The following is a 17,218-nucleotide window of genomic DNA, read 5'->3' as shown; positions in this document are numbered from 1 at the left end:
CTGATCTTCTACAACTATCCCTTCCTATTCCTCATTCTGTAGGAACCGTATCTGCGTCCCATGTTTTCTCCATCTTCGTGTCCTTCCGCTGTCCTTCTCCCTTCCCTCCCGTCTGCCTTGTACTCTGCCGGCTCCTAGTGACTGCTTACCTGTCAGTCTGTGTGCCTGGCCTTGTGTTTCCCCTGCTTAGATTGTTCACTTGTTCTTGTTTATTTTGCAGTATTGACAGTAGTAGTGGTAGTCGTGGCAACACTTGTAATATTTATAATAGCAGTAGCAGCAGTACTCAGTAGTCATAAGGCAGCAACAACAGTAGCATTAGCAGTCATCCAGCAGACACTTCCTACATTCAGCAGAGCCTGACTGGTGCAGTATTGAGGCATTGTAGCATCTCTTTTCCCGTCCTTGCCTGTAGGGACGCCATTACCGCAGCATCAAAGGAACACAAAGGAGAGACAAACAGCACCAGACCTCTGACCCTTGGGAGGCTGTTCGTGATACGCTACACTGTTTAATTAAGGTGTAAAAAAAATATCCCAGAAATTCAGATGGTAGGGACATGACGTCTCTAACTTAATTCTTATTGGTCATGTAGGAGATACAAGATGAAAATTTGCCTAACACGAATATGCAGAGTTCCTGTAGATTCCAAAATTAAACAGTAATAATTGGTGAGTGTACCGTCTATTTAGTAGCAGAGTTAGAAATTGAACAAGCTAAACCAATTCCACTGTAATTTTGTGTTCTTCACTCCTCTGATCCGCTGACACTCGCGAAGAAAACCCGACAGGCGATACTCTCTTAGCACATCAGAGGACTTAATACTGAGGAGACAAGCTAAACAGTAGAAAAAAGGTGTGGGAGGTTAATGAACTAATTTACCACGACTGTACACGCCCTCTAACAGCATACAAGCTTGTCCTGCCGCCCCACATGACAGGAATGACTGGGAATCGTAACTGAGAAAATGGAGCTGCGGATTTGTACATGTATAAAATTCCATTGTACCTAACTTCAATCAGTCTTAATCAGTCCACTAACACTATATTCAAGAGAGGTTGGGTGCGAAGGAAGCTTAAAATAGGAGTGATACCAGCGTAAACACGAGTATAGTTTGTTATATAGTCAGACTTTATGATAGAGTAATGTTATCTATAAATCTTCTTTCTGACAGGTCTACTTTCGCCATGTTAGTACGCTTGTTTCTCTTTGGACACCTCTAATGGACTTCTATGTTCCTCTGTAGTTGTTGTGGTGAATAGATGAATAGTAATGGATATCAAATAGACATTAAGTAATATTAGCAACAGAAACAGGTTTTTTTTTATGTAATGATCGTATTAACACCCTTGAGGTAAACTGAAAGCATAATTCATAAATCGCTCCTGGTGTCCCTGAAAAGAAACTCTCAAACCAAATGTTCATGCAAACTAAAACACTGAAACCAAATATTCATACAAACTAAACACTGGAACCAAATACTCATACAAACTAAAACACTCAATACAAATATTCATACGAGTACAAATTAAAACACTCAAACCAAACACTCATACAAACGAGAACATTCAATCCAAACACTCATACAAACTAAAACACTCACGACAAACACTCATACAAACGAAAATAAACACACGAAGCACTCACATCCAAACACTCATACGACAACGAAAGTACTCACAGCCAAATACTCCTACAAAAATATTACACTACGCAGCGAACAACGATAAACAATTTAACGGCGACGCATTTCAAGACTCCCTCCCTGCTACGACTATAAGTAGCGCTGGTTCGAACCGGAGTGGAGAATGATGGGGCATAACTCGAGAACCTTGGAATCTTGGCTCTCATGGGGCACCTAATGGCTTCTGGATTACCGCCGCCGTCACTGTGAGGAATCGTGTATAGGCCAACCAGCGAGACCATTAAGGTGTTGAGTGGAAGGAAGGCCAGGAAGTGTGTGCGTGGTGCGTGGTAGCTTTTTTTTTTTTTTTTTTTTTTTTTTTTTGATGCGTGATGTGAGTTTTTTTTCCTTTGTTTTGGGTTTATTTATTTATTTATTTACTTATTTGTCTGTCTATTTATCTATTTATTCTTGGTGGTGTTTTGATATTTCCGTAGTTTCTTGTGTTTTACTTTAGGGCTCTTGTGTGTATTTTCTTTTATTTTTTTCTTTTCTTCTTCTTCTTCTTCTTCTTCTTCTTCTTTCAAGAGGTGATGAAGGTTTGCGTTTCCTTTGATTTCGATTGGTGTTTACTCGAATCTGCTTCACCTAGTGTGTTTGGCGTGGATGTGTTGCTTTTCTAAATATGTTCCTTTTTTTCTTTTCTTTTTTTCCCCGTTTTGGTGCACCGTGGGCGTTCCCTTCCTGATGGATCGTGTCTCTTAAACGAGAGGCGCTTGCACTGAAACGCCAACTCACGGCAAACAAAGGACGCAGGAGTAGGTGCGGCCAAGAAACAGAGCCTCCTGTGGGTGTAGCTCTGGGTTAGGTTTGGCCGCAGCTCTGGCCCGTCCATGTACAAGCGTGACCTATGTACCTGAACGTTTCCGCTTGATATCTTTACTTTCAACAGGCTCTAGTGAAAGTTATTTGCACTTTTTAGCAGTGTTTTCATGATTGGGGTGATATTCTAACAAGGTTTCTGCATAATTGGTGGAAAATAAGTAACATTACACTCTTGGAAACCTGTCTGTTCATTTCTATGGTCCGCGAAAATAGTCTTTATGAAAACCTAAAGCATCTGAGAATACGGAGCCGTGTCTTTCCGCACACATCACACCACATGCACGTTTATCCTCGCCTTCCCTGCCACATGCTTGTACTTACCTCCCATAACCTTGTGAAGTCCGTTCCTTATTAACACGAACACGTTGGATGGTTTTATAGAGTTTGCTGCTGTACATATTCGGTCTTTTACCACCTCTTCCATCTCGAGTCTAGGTCTTGCAAGGACTCACTGTATACCTTTCTCTCCTCTCCACCCTTCCTTTTTATTGCTTCCTTATAACTGCTTGTACCCAGCTGCCTTCACCGTACCTCGCCCCATCCATTCATACAGCCTTCCCCTTTACTATCCTGAGTCTGTTACTTTACATTATATAGAGTAGTTTAACAGCCTCTAAGGGCCAACAGGTCTGCTTCTGTTTGTTGCTCCTTTGCACACTCATCTCCCTTACCTATCCACGCCTCCTCTCAGTGTCTCAGTTACCATGCTGCTAGGACACAACCCTCCCACCCGTGTCCCTTTTCCCTCACCGCCTCTTACATTTCCCGCAAACCAAGATTAGGCAGCTCGTCGCATGTCCTTCCTTGTGGTGATGTGGCGTGCCTTCCTCTCCTCCCGACCGTTTTAAAACACCACACTTTTTATTTCGTCTCCTTCATCTTCTCTCTAAGCATCTCACAACCTTCAAGTCACCCTCTGTAATAATCCAGGATCCGGGGAGGGGTTTAGATGCCTAGTGCTTCCCCAAGGTCCTCTTTCGCCCCCTGTTTTCCATTTCCTCGATTCTTGACTTAATTTCTGTTCCGTGGGGAGGAAGTCGTACCATTTCTTGTTGCTAGTTGCTGTCGCTTCTCCTCCCTGTTGTCATCCCTTCATGGTGCTCTCCTCAAGTTCATGCTGCTGGACAAAAGGCAACACAACTGCTATTAATGAACAATACACAATGCTTGTCCCCCCGCCGTCCATCACGTGATCACCGGCTTGCAGGCCTCACATGACGGCGCACGGTAATACTCATATCACGTTATCAGATGGCGCCACTCACTGCAGCCCAATGCCACGCAGCGCACGACATAAGGGCACTGTAGGGACATACCCGTTTGTAAAAAGATGTACTGAGGAAACAAAGTGAAAAGTGCATACATTTTGATGATAAGAGAAAAGAAAAGGAAAGAAAGAAGAAAACAGAAGACACAGTGAAGAGGACACTCAACAGTACAGAACAAGGCAACACCCACTCCCCACCCACCGCCCACACAACAGAGCCACAACACAAGTACACAACAGCTGCTTGTACATTTGACACTTACAATGTAATGTACTATGGTAATTACACTGGAGGTCAACACAACCACCAGCACAACCACCACAAAACATTCCACGACACATCTGTAGTCACAACACAAACCCATGCACACACCACCACTACGACCACCACACGACACACTCCCAAGCAGCAGCACACTTCCATACGTCAGCATACACAAAAGGGGCATGGGAGAAAGTAGCACAGGCCGCATGTCAAAAGCACACCAGGAGATAAGGGGACCAATACTTCCTACCCTGGAGTCTCGCCCTGCTCTTCTAGTGGCGTACCTTGAACGCTCACTGAGGGAAATAAGGGAGAGGACTTGTGACCTGAATTAGCGCTCAACAGGTGACTTTTGAATCCAAGTCCTGGCCGAGATGTATTGGGAAGAAAAACGAAGAAAAATAAAATAAATGAATAAATAAATAAATAAAAGATAGAGGTTGGAGTGGAATGAGAGCAACATAAACTACTACTACTTCTACTACTACTACTTCTACTACTACTACTACTACTACTACTACTACTACTACTACTACTACTACTACTACTACTACTACTACTACTACTACTACTACTACAATTAACTTTCAAATCCAGTTCACTTTATTAGGGATAATGTTAAAAAAATGTGATCCGGAAATTGATGGTTTCGTTCATATTAATTCATGATCATTATGAACCTTTTCTTTTTTATCTTTGTCTTCGTGTGTGTGTGTGTGTGTGTGTGTGTGTGTGTGTGTGTGTGTGTGTGTGTGTGTGTGTGTGTGTGTGTGTGTGTGTGTGTGTGTGTGTGTGTGTGACCTCGCTGCATCTTATCCATAAATTAATTCTGTCAATGATACATTTTCCTCACTTCGTTTTGAAATGTGTGTTTTAAGGCGTTTTCTATTTACAACACTGATCACCTCTAGATCACTGATCTGGATCTGGATCTGGATCTGATCTGGATTCGTTCTTGGTAAAAAGAACATTCACGGCCATTACTGATCAAAACAACAACACAAGCATATCGCTGCCCAGCCGTCACAGGCAGCAGACTGTTGATGCTCGCCACCTTGTTCTAAGGAAGTGTCAACGAGGACTGCAGCCTACTGTACACATTTCCTGAGGAAGTTGGTGAAGTTGGTTCGAGGAGTCCACCAATGAGTCCCAGCCACATGCCTACCCAGGAAGCACGAAACTTGGTTCCGTGCCTGGCCATGAATGTTGTATAATTAAGTTTCACACAAAGCTCTCTTCACACACAGCATGCTGAAAGTATTCGCTGTGGTGAGGTACAGAATGGTAAAATAAGAAAATATTTGGACTAAGGTGAGGCTGGCCTTGTCCGCGTGCTGACACTGTTGACACCATTACTGAAGCACTTTCAAAGTACAGATGTATTATTTTCGACTGAACAAGTATTATCTTCCTTTGCCTCATCATATAGTTGTTGCTAGAGGTGGTAATGGCCACGTTATTATAATCAGAAGCCATTAAACCAAGGTTTGGTGTGGCTTGTAATATCTCCCTTCTTTCTGGCATGTCACCACCATTATTCACATTCTGTGCCCACAGCAGCGTTCTGCAATGATTCATTACCATTCACTTTGTTCCTCAGACACATCAACCGTTTTCTTGCTGTATATTCTCTTAAAGAAGTCCCCAGTAGAGGCTGCTCAGCAGCTAATACGGCCGCCGCCAGCAGCTTCAGCAAGTGTCGTCTGCTATAAGCCACCTCCGGGCCCAGGTCACCTGGATCATGATCCAGATCACTTAGATCAGGATAAATCCAGATAAAAATGTAAATAAAACACGGGCCGCGAGGCCAGATCAGTAATCTAAAACTGATCACAGTGAACAGAAGACACTTTAAGGTGTGTTCAGTTGATGGCTTTGTATGCACGTCACGTATTGGTGTGAAGCTGACTGGACATTTGTGTCATGACTTGGAAAAACACACACACACACACACACACACACACACACACACACACATACTATAATCACAACCACAAACACACACACACGCTCTCATCATAACATAACATAACACATACATACGTAATACCTTCTGCTTAGATTTCAAACACAGAAATGCATTGCAAAGTTTAATCTCACGTGAAAGAGAAGCGGCCTGGTATCGAACTTGCGACATAATACTGAAGGTACACGTCTGTACCAGTAACCGCCAAGCACTGGATGTACTAGATTAGGCCACTCTGCTTCTACTTTCACCTGTACACGATGCAGGAAGTGATACCATGCTTTACACAACATTCCAAGTAGGAAAGAAAGGAAAGAAAAGCAGTGTCATACAGTAGCCTTCACTTGTCACATGACCAGTTCTTTATCTTTGCTGATTTCTTAGCCCGATGACTGCCACTTGGCACACCTTTCTCCTAATTACCAAATACTCTGAGACATCTTTACTTGTTCTACAGCTACATCCAGTCTTTGAACTGGGGAAAAAATTGCAAAATGTATTTTCTTTTTTTTTTCATCGTATTCTTGTAGATGCTTATAAAGACTTCACGCATTGCTTCTGGGAATGCTGATTATTCCGTGTAGCATTGACAGGTTAATATAAAGTAATTTATGTGATCGTATGTTCTTTTCTATTCAATTTGCAAGCATGAAATTTCACTGTACGTTATGACATCACTTGTTGAAAAGGACTGTACGTACATATCGCAAGTCTTCCTGCTCGAATGATCACCTCATACACGAACACCACAGCACAAATACTCTACTGAATCACTACATGACTTATTGAGAGGGAGACTGTACATATTCCAATCTTCCCTACTCACCCCACATAAGAGCTCCACAGCACAAATTCTTTACTGAACTACTACGTCGCTGTTTTCTAGTCCCCACATATGTGTTCGTCATGTCACCTGCACGTCGCCTCGTAAAATTACCCCCCTGTCGCCCTTAAGTGGAGAGCTTGACAGAGAGTGATCGTGGACTCTAGCTTGGGCACGTGATGACCAGATGCACTGCGACTTGAGGTGTGTGTGTGTGGGAGAGAGAGAGAGAGAGAGAGAGAGAGAGAGAGAGAGAGAGAGAGAGAGAGAGAGAGAGAGAGAGAGAGAGAGAGAGATGTAAAATGAAAACTAATTGAAGTGTACTTAGTGGGTTGCATCAGTGGGCATTGCAAGGGACGTAAATGTAGCGTGGTGATGATGGTGGTGATGGTGATGAAGGGCCCAACGAAGACCAAATAGATGGGAAGGAAGACAAGGCTGCGTGGTGGTGTTATGTGAGGCAGGACACGAGGTGATGCGAAAAGTCTATAAGGAATGTGTCAGGTGTTCCTGTTCTTACTAGATTGCCTCCACCACCACCACCACCACCACCACCACCACCACCACTACTATATATACTACTGCCATTCCTTTCACTTCTGCTAGTATTATTTCTGCAGCTACTGGCATTACTACTACTACTACTACTACTACTACTACTACTACTACTACTACTACTACTGCTGTTGCTGCTGCTGCTGCTGCTACTACTACTACTACTACTACTACTACTACTACTACTACTACTACTACTACTACTACTACTACTACTACTACTACTACATACTCTCTCTCTCTCTCTCTCTCTCTCTCTCTCTCTCTCTCTCTCTCTCTCTCTCTCTCTCTCTCTCTCTCTCTCTCTCTCTCTCTCTTCCCCACCCCCCACAGCATCTTGTGTGTGGCTTTCCCGTCGTTGCCCCAAAGCTTCGAGCAGTGAGTCGCTGACCTTTGAAAAAAAAAAAAAGAAATATCAGGGGAGTCCCTCATGAAGCGGTCCCCCCCTCTAGTGTCCCTCCCTCCCCCTCCCGCCGACCCTTGCCCTGCGCCCTCATTGCCTTCACTGCAGCATTGCGTCACAACTCGCTCTCCTCCTGCTTCTTTGAAAAGATGTTACCAGACCTCCTCCCTCAAGTATAACGATAACTCATTTCCCGTCTCATGAGGAGGCGCCAGTTTTTAGCCGGTCAGCGTCGTCTCTAGGAAGCCCCGCCAGCCCCCGCCAGCCCCCGCCAGCTCCCGCCGCTCCATCGTGACGTCACCCCTCCGGCCCTGAGTATATAAACAGCGGCGCGCTCGGGCTTCGTTTCTCTTGGGTTGCCGTGGGCGAGTGGTGAGGACGGTGGTGGTGGTGTCGTCGCTCTGCCGAGTGTTGGTATCCTATCAGCAGCGGCTCGAGGTGCTACTCAAGGACCACAGACTATTGTCAGTGGGGACAAGTTGAACTTTAAAGCCAATCAGTCACCATGATGAATTCGCCTGCCATCGTCATCACCTCCGCCTTCGCGCGCTCGGAGAAACCTGTGCCCCTCGAGACCGGCATCAAGGCTCGGAGGAGTTTTTGTGTACGGCAGCTGAGGAAAATTAGCAAGGGCACGCCACCGACTGTCCTCCTTCCCCAGCAGGAGAGCACAGGTCAAGCCCCTGGGAATGTCCGGCGCTCACGTTCAGCGTCACCCTCGTCACCCAAGAGGAAGGAATTGACCAGTCCTCTTGCTCTGAAGAGAAAGTTCTTGCGACAAGTGAAGCTTCCGCCGCTGCCGCAGATTTCCATCAGCAAGGGGCGGAAGGAAGCCCCCAGCGAGGCGACCACTGTGACCACGCCGTCATCCTGCGAGGAGGAACTTGCTGATCAGGAAAATCAGTCGCCCAACGATCCAGAGTTTGTGCGTCGGGCGTCTGAACGCTGGCGGCGCAGAACAGGAGCCGTGCAGCTGCAGCCACCACTACAGTTGTTGCTTCAGGGTAGTGGCTCTCTGCAGCCAACCTTCCAGTGGCCCACCAACCCCAGCCAGCAGCCAGCAGTGCAGCGACGATTCTCGCCGCGATCCATCCATTATCCTCAGTCCCCTTTCAGTTCAGTGCCCACCTCTCCTATCCTCGGCCCCTCTCCCTTCAGAAGGTGCAACACGCAATACTCCTCCCTCAACACTGCCAGTACTGAATCCACTTTCAAGAGGTGCTCTCGATCCTACTCCTCCTTTGGTTCGTTTAACCGTCCCCGTGTGACTGTCGGTGTGTGCGACCTCTCCTCGAGCAGGTCGTCCAGGCGGGGCAGACTGATGGTGCGGGCCGGCAGGTCCGTGTCGCCTTCCAGCCGCAACGTTGAAGGTAAAACGCAAACATTACCAGAGCGACTTGCCCTCGATGACACTGTGGCTGAGGAGGTAAAGAAAGCAGCGCGGAAGGAGCGACTTCTAGCAAACCCAGACCAGTCATCGTTAACGGCGCCCTTTCGCCGCCTAAGCGCCAGAATTCGCAAGTCATTTCGCGGCTCCAAAAACGTGAGCATCAGTAACAAAGGCAGTGACAGCAAAAAGAACACGAGCAGCAGCAGCAGCACATACAACAACAGCACCAGCAGCAACAGCATAAGTAGCAGCAGCAGCTACTGTAGTAATGACAACACACCCATGGATTCAGCATCATCCTTCACCTCCTCCACCTCCTACCAGAGCTTCCTCTCCTCCTCCTCGGGCTACTCCAGTGACTGCTCCAGTTCACCCTCCAGCCCCGCCATCGTCCCCCGGCGGCTGTCCACGCCGCCGATCGCTCATTCTGCAGTAGCTGCCACGATCCTGGCTGCAGGACGTCTCACCTTCCAAGACATCTTTCTCGACGAACCGCAGATCGCCGAAAAGTTTGTACGTATCCTCGTATCATGCATCTCACCTACAGTATTTCATGAAGGCAGTTGGGTAAAGCAGCGTGTGCTGCCTTTGACGGGAGGGGAGGGGGGGAGAGAAAGTTATCCGTTAGAAAGACAGACAGACAGTGAGTCATAATTATGGAATAAGTATTACATCAGTAAATGGCAGACATCTTCTGTCAGCGTTCAAACGTGAATGTCATTGCGGTATTCGGCCCGGCCAGACCCAGAGCCTCGAAGGACAGACGTGTAACCTTCCGAGACAGTCAATTGACACTTGACAATTGAAAGACAAAGGACAGCCTCTCAGCATATCTTTTAGCGTCACAATACACTAGCCACTTGAACAGAACAGTGGCGTATATGCAGGTGAGCGTTGAAATAATCTCACAGGCGATCCTTGCAGCCAGCACTGAGATGGTAATACTGCCAGGTGTCCCCGTCCCTCACGTGGTCCCAGCGTGCCAGATTGAGAGAAAACACAGTAGGTGCAACACAGGTTCCTGCCGCAAGATCCCAGTTCCTGGAAACGCAAGGTCGTGTCTCGGGGTCAGTGATAGGGGCAGTTGGCCACGACTTACTGAGGCAGTACTCCTTTCACCTTCCTCCTCCTTCCTCCCACTTCCATCTCTTCCCAAAACAACCTTCACACGATGAGACAATGCCTACCTCCACCTCTGTAACCTTTGTAACCTTTGTAGCTGGTGAGTCAGATATGCAGGTAAGATAAGCTGTTCAGCGATAAGACTGATATTGATAGTGATGGTGATAACAACAACAAGAGTAATAATAATAAGAGAAATGATAGTATTGATAGTAATAATACTGATAATAATAATGATAATAATAATAATAATAATAATAATAATAATAATAATAATAATAATAATAATAACAAAATAATAATTGTACTAGTAGCAGCAATAGTAGTAGTAGTAGTAGTAGTAGTAGTAGTAGTAGTAGTAGTAGTAGTAGTAGTAGTAGTAGTAGTAATAGTAGTAGTAACAACAGCAACAACAACGACAACCACAATAATAATGATAATGATAATAATAATAATAATAATAATAATAATAATAATAATAATAATAATAATAATAATAATAATAATAATAATAACAACAACAACAATGAACAAGCTAAGTGGAATCCTGCTGCAGTTCTTTCCTATGACGTCAAATAAAAATAAATAAAATATATACATAAATAAAACCACCTGGTACATCACTGGGCGGGAAGTGACGTGACGTGAGCAAGCTATGACATGAGCAGCGAGGCGCCCCAACGCGGGACATACACATCATACTCTGACGCTCCCGACGCGCCAGCTTGCCTTGCTCCCGTCACTGGTTTACCTCACCCCGCTGTTGCATTGCTCTTGGCTTGCCTCACCCGCGGGTCCCTGTTTCGTCACCGCCTTGTTTTTCACCGCGTCAGTGTGTTTCCTGTTGATGAATACGGTTTGCTGGGACGAGAAGGACGGCAGATTGACCGCAGACTGACAGTATTTGGGCTGACTTAAAGGATATTTGCTTTATCTTACTTGAATTCCTGGTGAGTGAGGTCTTGTCGTGGGAGGAGGAATAAGCATATGAAGGAGAGGTAGTGGTGTTGTTGAGCAATTAAAATTCCCGCACTTCCTCGTTTTCCCACCGAAACTTTAATGTCAAGGCCTCCAGGTTGGCAACAGCTCAGAAACAGTGTTGCCATACGCGGGATTAAATGTCGCTGGTACTGACTTGCCCTTCCAGACATTTCAGGTATCATTCAAAATTACTAGTGGTGCTGAATAGATAGCAGGCCGTTCCAGTCTGCCATATTCTTTTTTTTCTTTTAGAGTAGTCGATTGATATCAAGGCAAAGAGGGAGTGAGGGAGAGAGGGAGGGAGGGTGTTGGGTGGTGTTGGCATTGGTGTGTTCGGCGGCAGTGTGCAGGGCGGGATGCGGGTTCCCGTTGCAACATCTTATTGTGTTGCAACTTCCTTAAATATCGTGGTGCTGATGTGTCTGGATGCAGCTTGTCTCGCGGCCATGTCTATTTGGCTGGCTGTGCGACACTGGTTGTGTTTATTTATTTATTTTCTCTCTTACGCGCGTGTGGGAGTGTGTACTTAAGTCTCTCTCTCTCTCTCTCTCTCTCTCTCTCTCTCTCTCTCTCTCTCTCTCTCTCTCTCTCTCTCTCTCTCTCTCATTTAATTTTTATACCATTTTTTACCCGTCATGTTCCTCTGTACTTAGACGTTGTCTCACCTTTGCTTCTCCTTCTTCCACAGGCAATCATGTTCCCGACAGAGCCGCGCCCAGAGTGGCACCGTCATCTGCGTCAGGTCATCAACAAGGCGGGCCAGAAGATATTCAAGAAAGGCGAGCCCCACGAAACCACCATCCCAGAAAACTTACGCCATCAACTGAAGCATATTTACGTCTATTAACGCCACCCAGTCTTATTACATCTGTTATATTATCCCCAGTCTCCAAATAATTTGCCCCCGACAGCGATCTATTGCACATTTACAATCTACGTATCCATTCCTTCCCCACTCCCTTTTACTTATTTCATCCAAATGTATTTCCTCACTAGTCATAGTGAGCCGCCCCCATTCAGTCTTAGTTACCCCATCCCGAGCCTTCTCACCCCCATCCCAGTCTCAATTAGCCCCGCCTAGTCTTTCACGCGTTGTGGAGAAAGAGTTTAGCTTATTCGTTAAGAATTCCGGGTACTGGCGCCGTACCCAACTCCACCTACACACGCACACTCACTTCATGAAAGCTACCTTAATCTCTCTCTCTCTCTCTCTCTCTCTCTCTCTCTCTCTCTCTCTGCTTGGATCTTGTACGTAGGCGTTGGTCTCAGACAGCCTAAACTCACCCCGAGCCAGTTCAAAGAGGGCGTAACAGTCATCTTGCCCGCGGCCGGGTTAACCCAAGCATTTCCTCCTCTGCCCTCAGCATCCCACAGTCATCGCAGCACCGCCACAGACAGGCATCTCCCTCACTGATATACACGTGTCAGCCCTTCAGCCACTGCTATTGGTTCTGTGCCGGCATTTACAATATATTCTTTGTCCCTTAGTCTCACCAATGACTGACACCGTAGTAACTAACACCTAGCCTGTATTTTGCAGGCTAGACTGACACCTTCCAGCAACAGACACCAGTAGCTGCTGGTTACTGGCACGTGCTGTTTGGATTTCACCAGAATCATGTAGTCAGATGACATGCCTCTGACTTCATTAACTAAAGTTGCAGTATCGGCACACTAATGTTCAGTGTCCTCATACACAAGGCTGTGTCAGTTCTTTCTAACTTGAACAGACAACATGCGGAAGCTAGCTGTTTTTAGACACTACCTGACATCCAACGATCATCAGCATCCAATCTTTGCAGCATCCGATAGCTTCCCACTCTTTCCTTAGTCATGAAGCTCGGGTGATGAGAAGGATGGGTGAGACACAGCACGGCGGTACTCACCCACACTCTTATCATGCCCTACCCGCTGCGTATACTACACAAAGCTGGCCTCCCAGTGCAACCAGACACGACATTCCAACCTCACCCATTGATCACTCATGCCCATTACCCTCCCGGTCACGTGTCGCGTCACTATTCATCAAGTACACCCAAACAGACGTTGGTATCACTGCACACATGACAGCATGACCGTCACAATCAACACAAGCAGATCTGTGCCTTACAATTGTTAGTTGATTCCAGATAGATGTTGTTTTGTACATTCTGTGAAGTCAGTGATGCAGAGACTAGTTTTAGCGTGTGTGTGTGTGTGTGTGTGTGTGTGTGTGTGTGTGTGCGTGTGTGCGTGCATGCTAGGCTGTTTTATACTGTATATAATGGCTGTTGAGTTTTCCTACACTGTGTTTTCAATATTTTACTGTTCCATTCCCTACGACATCGCAAGAGCGGGCGAAGGAGGCCGCTTTGGGCAGTGCCGCGGCCGCCGCCACAGCTCGCCGCTGCCTCCTCTGCCTCACTCCCTTCCCTCATTATCATCCATTATTTTTCCTTTAACTTGAACGTTTAAGATGCACAGGATAACTGTGCATTAGTAAATTATGTGTGTGTGTGTGGTGTGTGTGTGTGTGTGTGTGTGTGTGTGTAGGATGTCCATTACTGGCGCCGCGCAGCCCAGTGGTATAGAAACAATTCGCTGCCGCCTCCTCCACATTGACGTTATCATTATGTATTTTATTTCTATCTTATTTTAATCAATGTGCGTTGTTGAGGCGTTCGTGCGTATAAGGGTGGTGTCGACAAGGGCCATGAGGTGCATTGGTTGGCCCTGGTGTCGACATGAGGATAATCTTTTCCTCATCAAGTGTTCGTGGGAGGTTTTGTCCTTAATGTAATTCTTTTGGAGTCCGTCTTGAAGTGTGAAGTATGCACCGCGAACTGAGCTGTGTGTAGGAAGTGGGAGGCGGGAGGTGCTGCAAGGGAGATGGTGTTAAAGGGGTAAGGAGAGATCACGCTATGCTCGGTAAGCGGCGCATATTACACCTGACGGCAGATCTCAGGGAACTGTATGATAATTATATATAAACTAAACAGTATGTATGATGCTTTTTATTTACTTTCCTGAAGTTTAAGGAACTAAAACCCATTAGGTGGTAAGTCGGGTCGTAACTTATGGAAGACTCGCTCAGTATTACTAAACACTCGGTGCTCTCTCTCTCTCTCTCTCTCTCTCTCTCTCTCTCTCTCTCTCTCTCTCTCTCTCTCTCTCTCTCTCTCTCATAATTTAAAAATAAAATAGCTCTACCTCTTTGATCATTGATTTTTCATATAGCTGCAGAGAGAGAGAGAGAGAGAGAGAGAGAGAGAGAGAGAGAGAGAGAGAGAGAGATGATAATGACGATGATGAAGAGAAAGTTGGTCTATCAAAAGAAGAACATCTGTCTGCAAAGTTATATTTAGTAGAGAAATAAACACGTATACTAGCAGAAATCTACGAATAATAATAATAATAATAATAATAATAATAATAATAACAATAATAATAATAAATAGTAATAACAATAATAATAAAACAACTACCACACAAAGACTAAAGATTCAAATCTGTTGTAGTCTCCGTTATCATAATGCTCTGGGAACGTAGGTGTTACCTTTTTATTTATTCTTTTTATACTACTTGATTTATTCTGAGAAGATTTTACTCAATACATTTCCGTTGCAAATTTTTAGCCAAGTTCGGAGATATTATTATTAGTATTATTATTATTTATTTATGTTTTTTATTTATTTTATTTTTTTTATGAGCTTAAATCGGTGATTGGCAAGGCACACACGCCATCTTTTTTCTTTCTTTCTTTAGCTACACGAAATTTTAACTAGCTTGTATTTAAGGAAGAAGTTTTTTCGTACATATGTTAGTCAATATCAGCTCATTCCGCGTGCGTGAACCGGGAATTGTGGGAGATTTAAACTCGCATAGCAGCCTTTAAAATTGGGAATGTTTTTTTTTTTTTTTTTGCTTGATTGCGAAGCGCTGTCCTACTAATTTCCCATCGCAAATTCGGAAAGATTACTCTGTGTAGCGCGAACCACTTCTCTTAGGTCTGGCCGCCAATGTATTTCCGATCCAGGTTTCGAACTGCGGTGTCCGAGGAAGGCTTTGTTCGCGCATAGATTTGGAGCAGTGCGCCTGCGTGGCAAGTGCGTCACGGCCAATGAAAAAAATCGTCAAATAATCTACCAATCAGATCGCTTTATGCGGGGCCGGGGAGGGTCTCCGTCAGGCTTGAAGAGTTGACCACTTCGTCGCCATGTCTGTCTGCGGTTGGCGTTTCTCCTCTTGTTTCAAAGGAATAGCAGTATTTTCACAAAAAAAAAAAAAAAAAAACGTGAATTTCATTAAGTCTCATGGTGTTATTGTTGTGACTGTAAAGTGCCCCAAGTGTTACGAAGACTGCATTTGTAGATATCAAGGGGTTATGGTGGTTCACAAACACTCCTCTTGATTGGAGTTCAACAGAGGCGTCGCTGGTGCGGCCATGACGTCACTACAGCGATGAAGAGGCTGGATCTTCACTTCGGGGTAAAGGTAAACTTTGGTTTGAACAACGTCCCTGTTTAGCAACATGCCTATACATACGCTGACAATACTTCAGGTCACGCTAGACTACGTCATCTGTGCAGTGTAATTGCAATATATTTCTTCTTTCATTCTGGTCTGCTTCCAAAGCTTCAGGGAGTAACTAAGGGTTATCAGGAAAGATGGCCGACATGCATGCTTTGGTGTCATATGTGTATAATGAAAGCAGTAATGAGTAAATTTAGGGTAAACCTGCTAAAATTTACAGGCACTGATAAATACCCCGCCCACTCATCCTTTGGCGATGTCGATGTGACGTTCAGCTATGTATAACCTTAGAGTAATCACCCATCTGTTTGCCTCACACACACACACACACACACACACACACGTGTTGTATAGTGAGATCACCATAGACGCATAATTTAGCTACATCATGAGGAGCCATTATTGGTAAGATTAACCATTTCGTGTAGTAGATCGATATTACTGCAATTTCAACCAATACACCATACGTAACTATAGCCCTTCGCAGTGTCTGTATTTCACTGTTTGGAGTATTTCTAGCCCCATTTTATCCTGTGGGAAATTAATAACTTCAGATGAGAGCCCCCCAGCTAGGTCAGGGGAATAGGGGGATTATGGTGTAAATAAATAAAAAAATACCGCTTTATATCATAATCACAGTGCAGTGACCGTGAAAGGAATTAATAGCCTGAGGTATTCGCTCCTCTACACATTTCATACACGAGGTGCAAAGGCTCATCTTCAGCATTTGGTGCAGTTTAGATTCAATTGCGTATCATCGTAATTACATTCTGCATGGGTGGGATTCTGGCTTCTACCAGGCACAGCTCCAGGCTTGCATATTTCCTGCTTTTACGGATGAAGATGACACCATTGGATGGATGACACCATTGGAAAGTACACTTGCATTAAGATCCTCTGAATAATGACTCGAGGTGATGAGGATCATGGTAGACTTTAGGGCGCATAACTCCCACGCGTTACCTCATGTATCAGGGTTGGAAAAAAAACCCAGGAAAAAAAAAAGTTTTTTGGAGGTTTTATTGTTTTTTTTTATTTGTTTACTAATTTGTTTGTTTCTTATATTTAAATGTAAATCAGTTTAAATAAATAATTAAAAAGTAATCTAGAGTGAAACAAAAGGTTTGAAGTGTTTTTTCTTTTTTTTTATGTAGGAGGGGCACTGGCCAAGAGCAACGATATTACAAAAAAAAAAAAAAAAGGCCCCACTGAGATGCCGGTCCCCGAAATTGGGTTCTGTGGCTTCCCTGCGAGAACTGTTAACTTTCTGAAGGGTTGGATGTCCACAAAAAGACGTGAAGTGCAGGGTGGTATCATTAGCGTAGGAATGGATAGGACAAGAAATTTGGTTTAGATCATTGATGAATAATAGGAAGAGAGTGGGCGACAGGACAGAACCCTGAGGAACACCATAGAATAGAATCC

At 44.8% G+C, this 17,218-nt stretch overlaps 1 protein-coding gene across 2 annotated transcripts in view; it reads left to right on the top strand.

The window, feature by feature from the left end:
- The window catches only part of LOC135111674 (uncharacterized), a 29,808-nt gene extending 15,543 nt beyond the window's left edge, over positions 1–14,265 (top strand). The window contains exons 1-2 of one of the 2 annotated variants that reach the window (XM_064025251.1): positions 7,724–9,691; positions 11,970–14,265. In XM_064025251.1, the coding sequence (XP_063881321.1) occupies positions 8,294–9,691; positions 11,970–12,128 (1,557 nt within the window). In that variant the 5' untranslated portion in view covers positions 7,724–8,293 and the 3' untranslated portion in view covers positions 12,129–14,265. Of the gene's footprint in view, positions 1–7,723; positions 9,692–11,969 lie in introns of those variants that run through there. The other variant, XR_010273870.1, reaches the window with a different exon arrangement.
- Positions 14,266–17,218: the final 2,953 nt, after the last annotated feature.

Source organism: Scylla paramamosain, chromosome 22 (assembly GCF_035594125.1).
Source record: "Scylla paramamosain isolate STU-SP2022 chromosome 22, ASM3559412v1, whole genome shotgun sequence".
NCBI lineage: Eukaryota > Metazoa > Arthropoda > Malacostraca > Decapoda > Portunidae > Scylla > Scylla paramamosain.
Note: the sequence above shows the minus strand (reverse complement) of the source record. Positions and strands in the feature narration are given on the sequence as shown.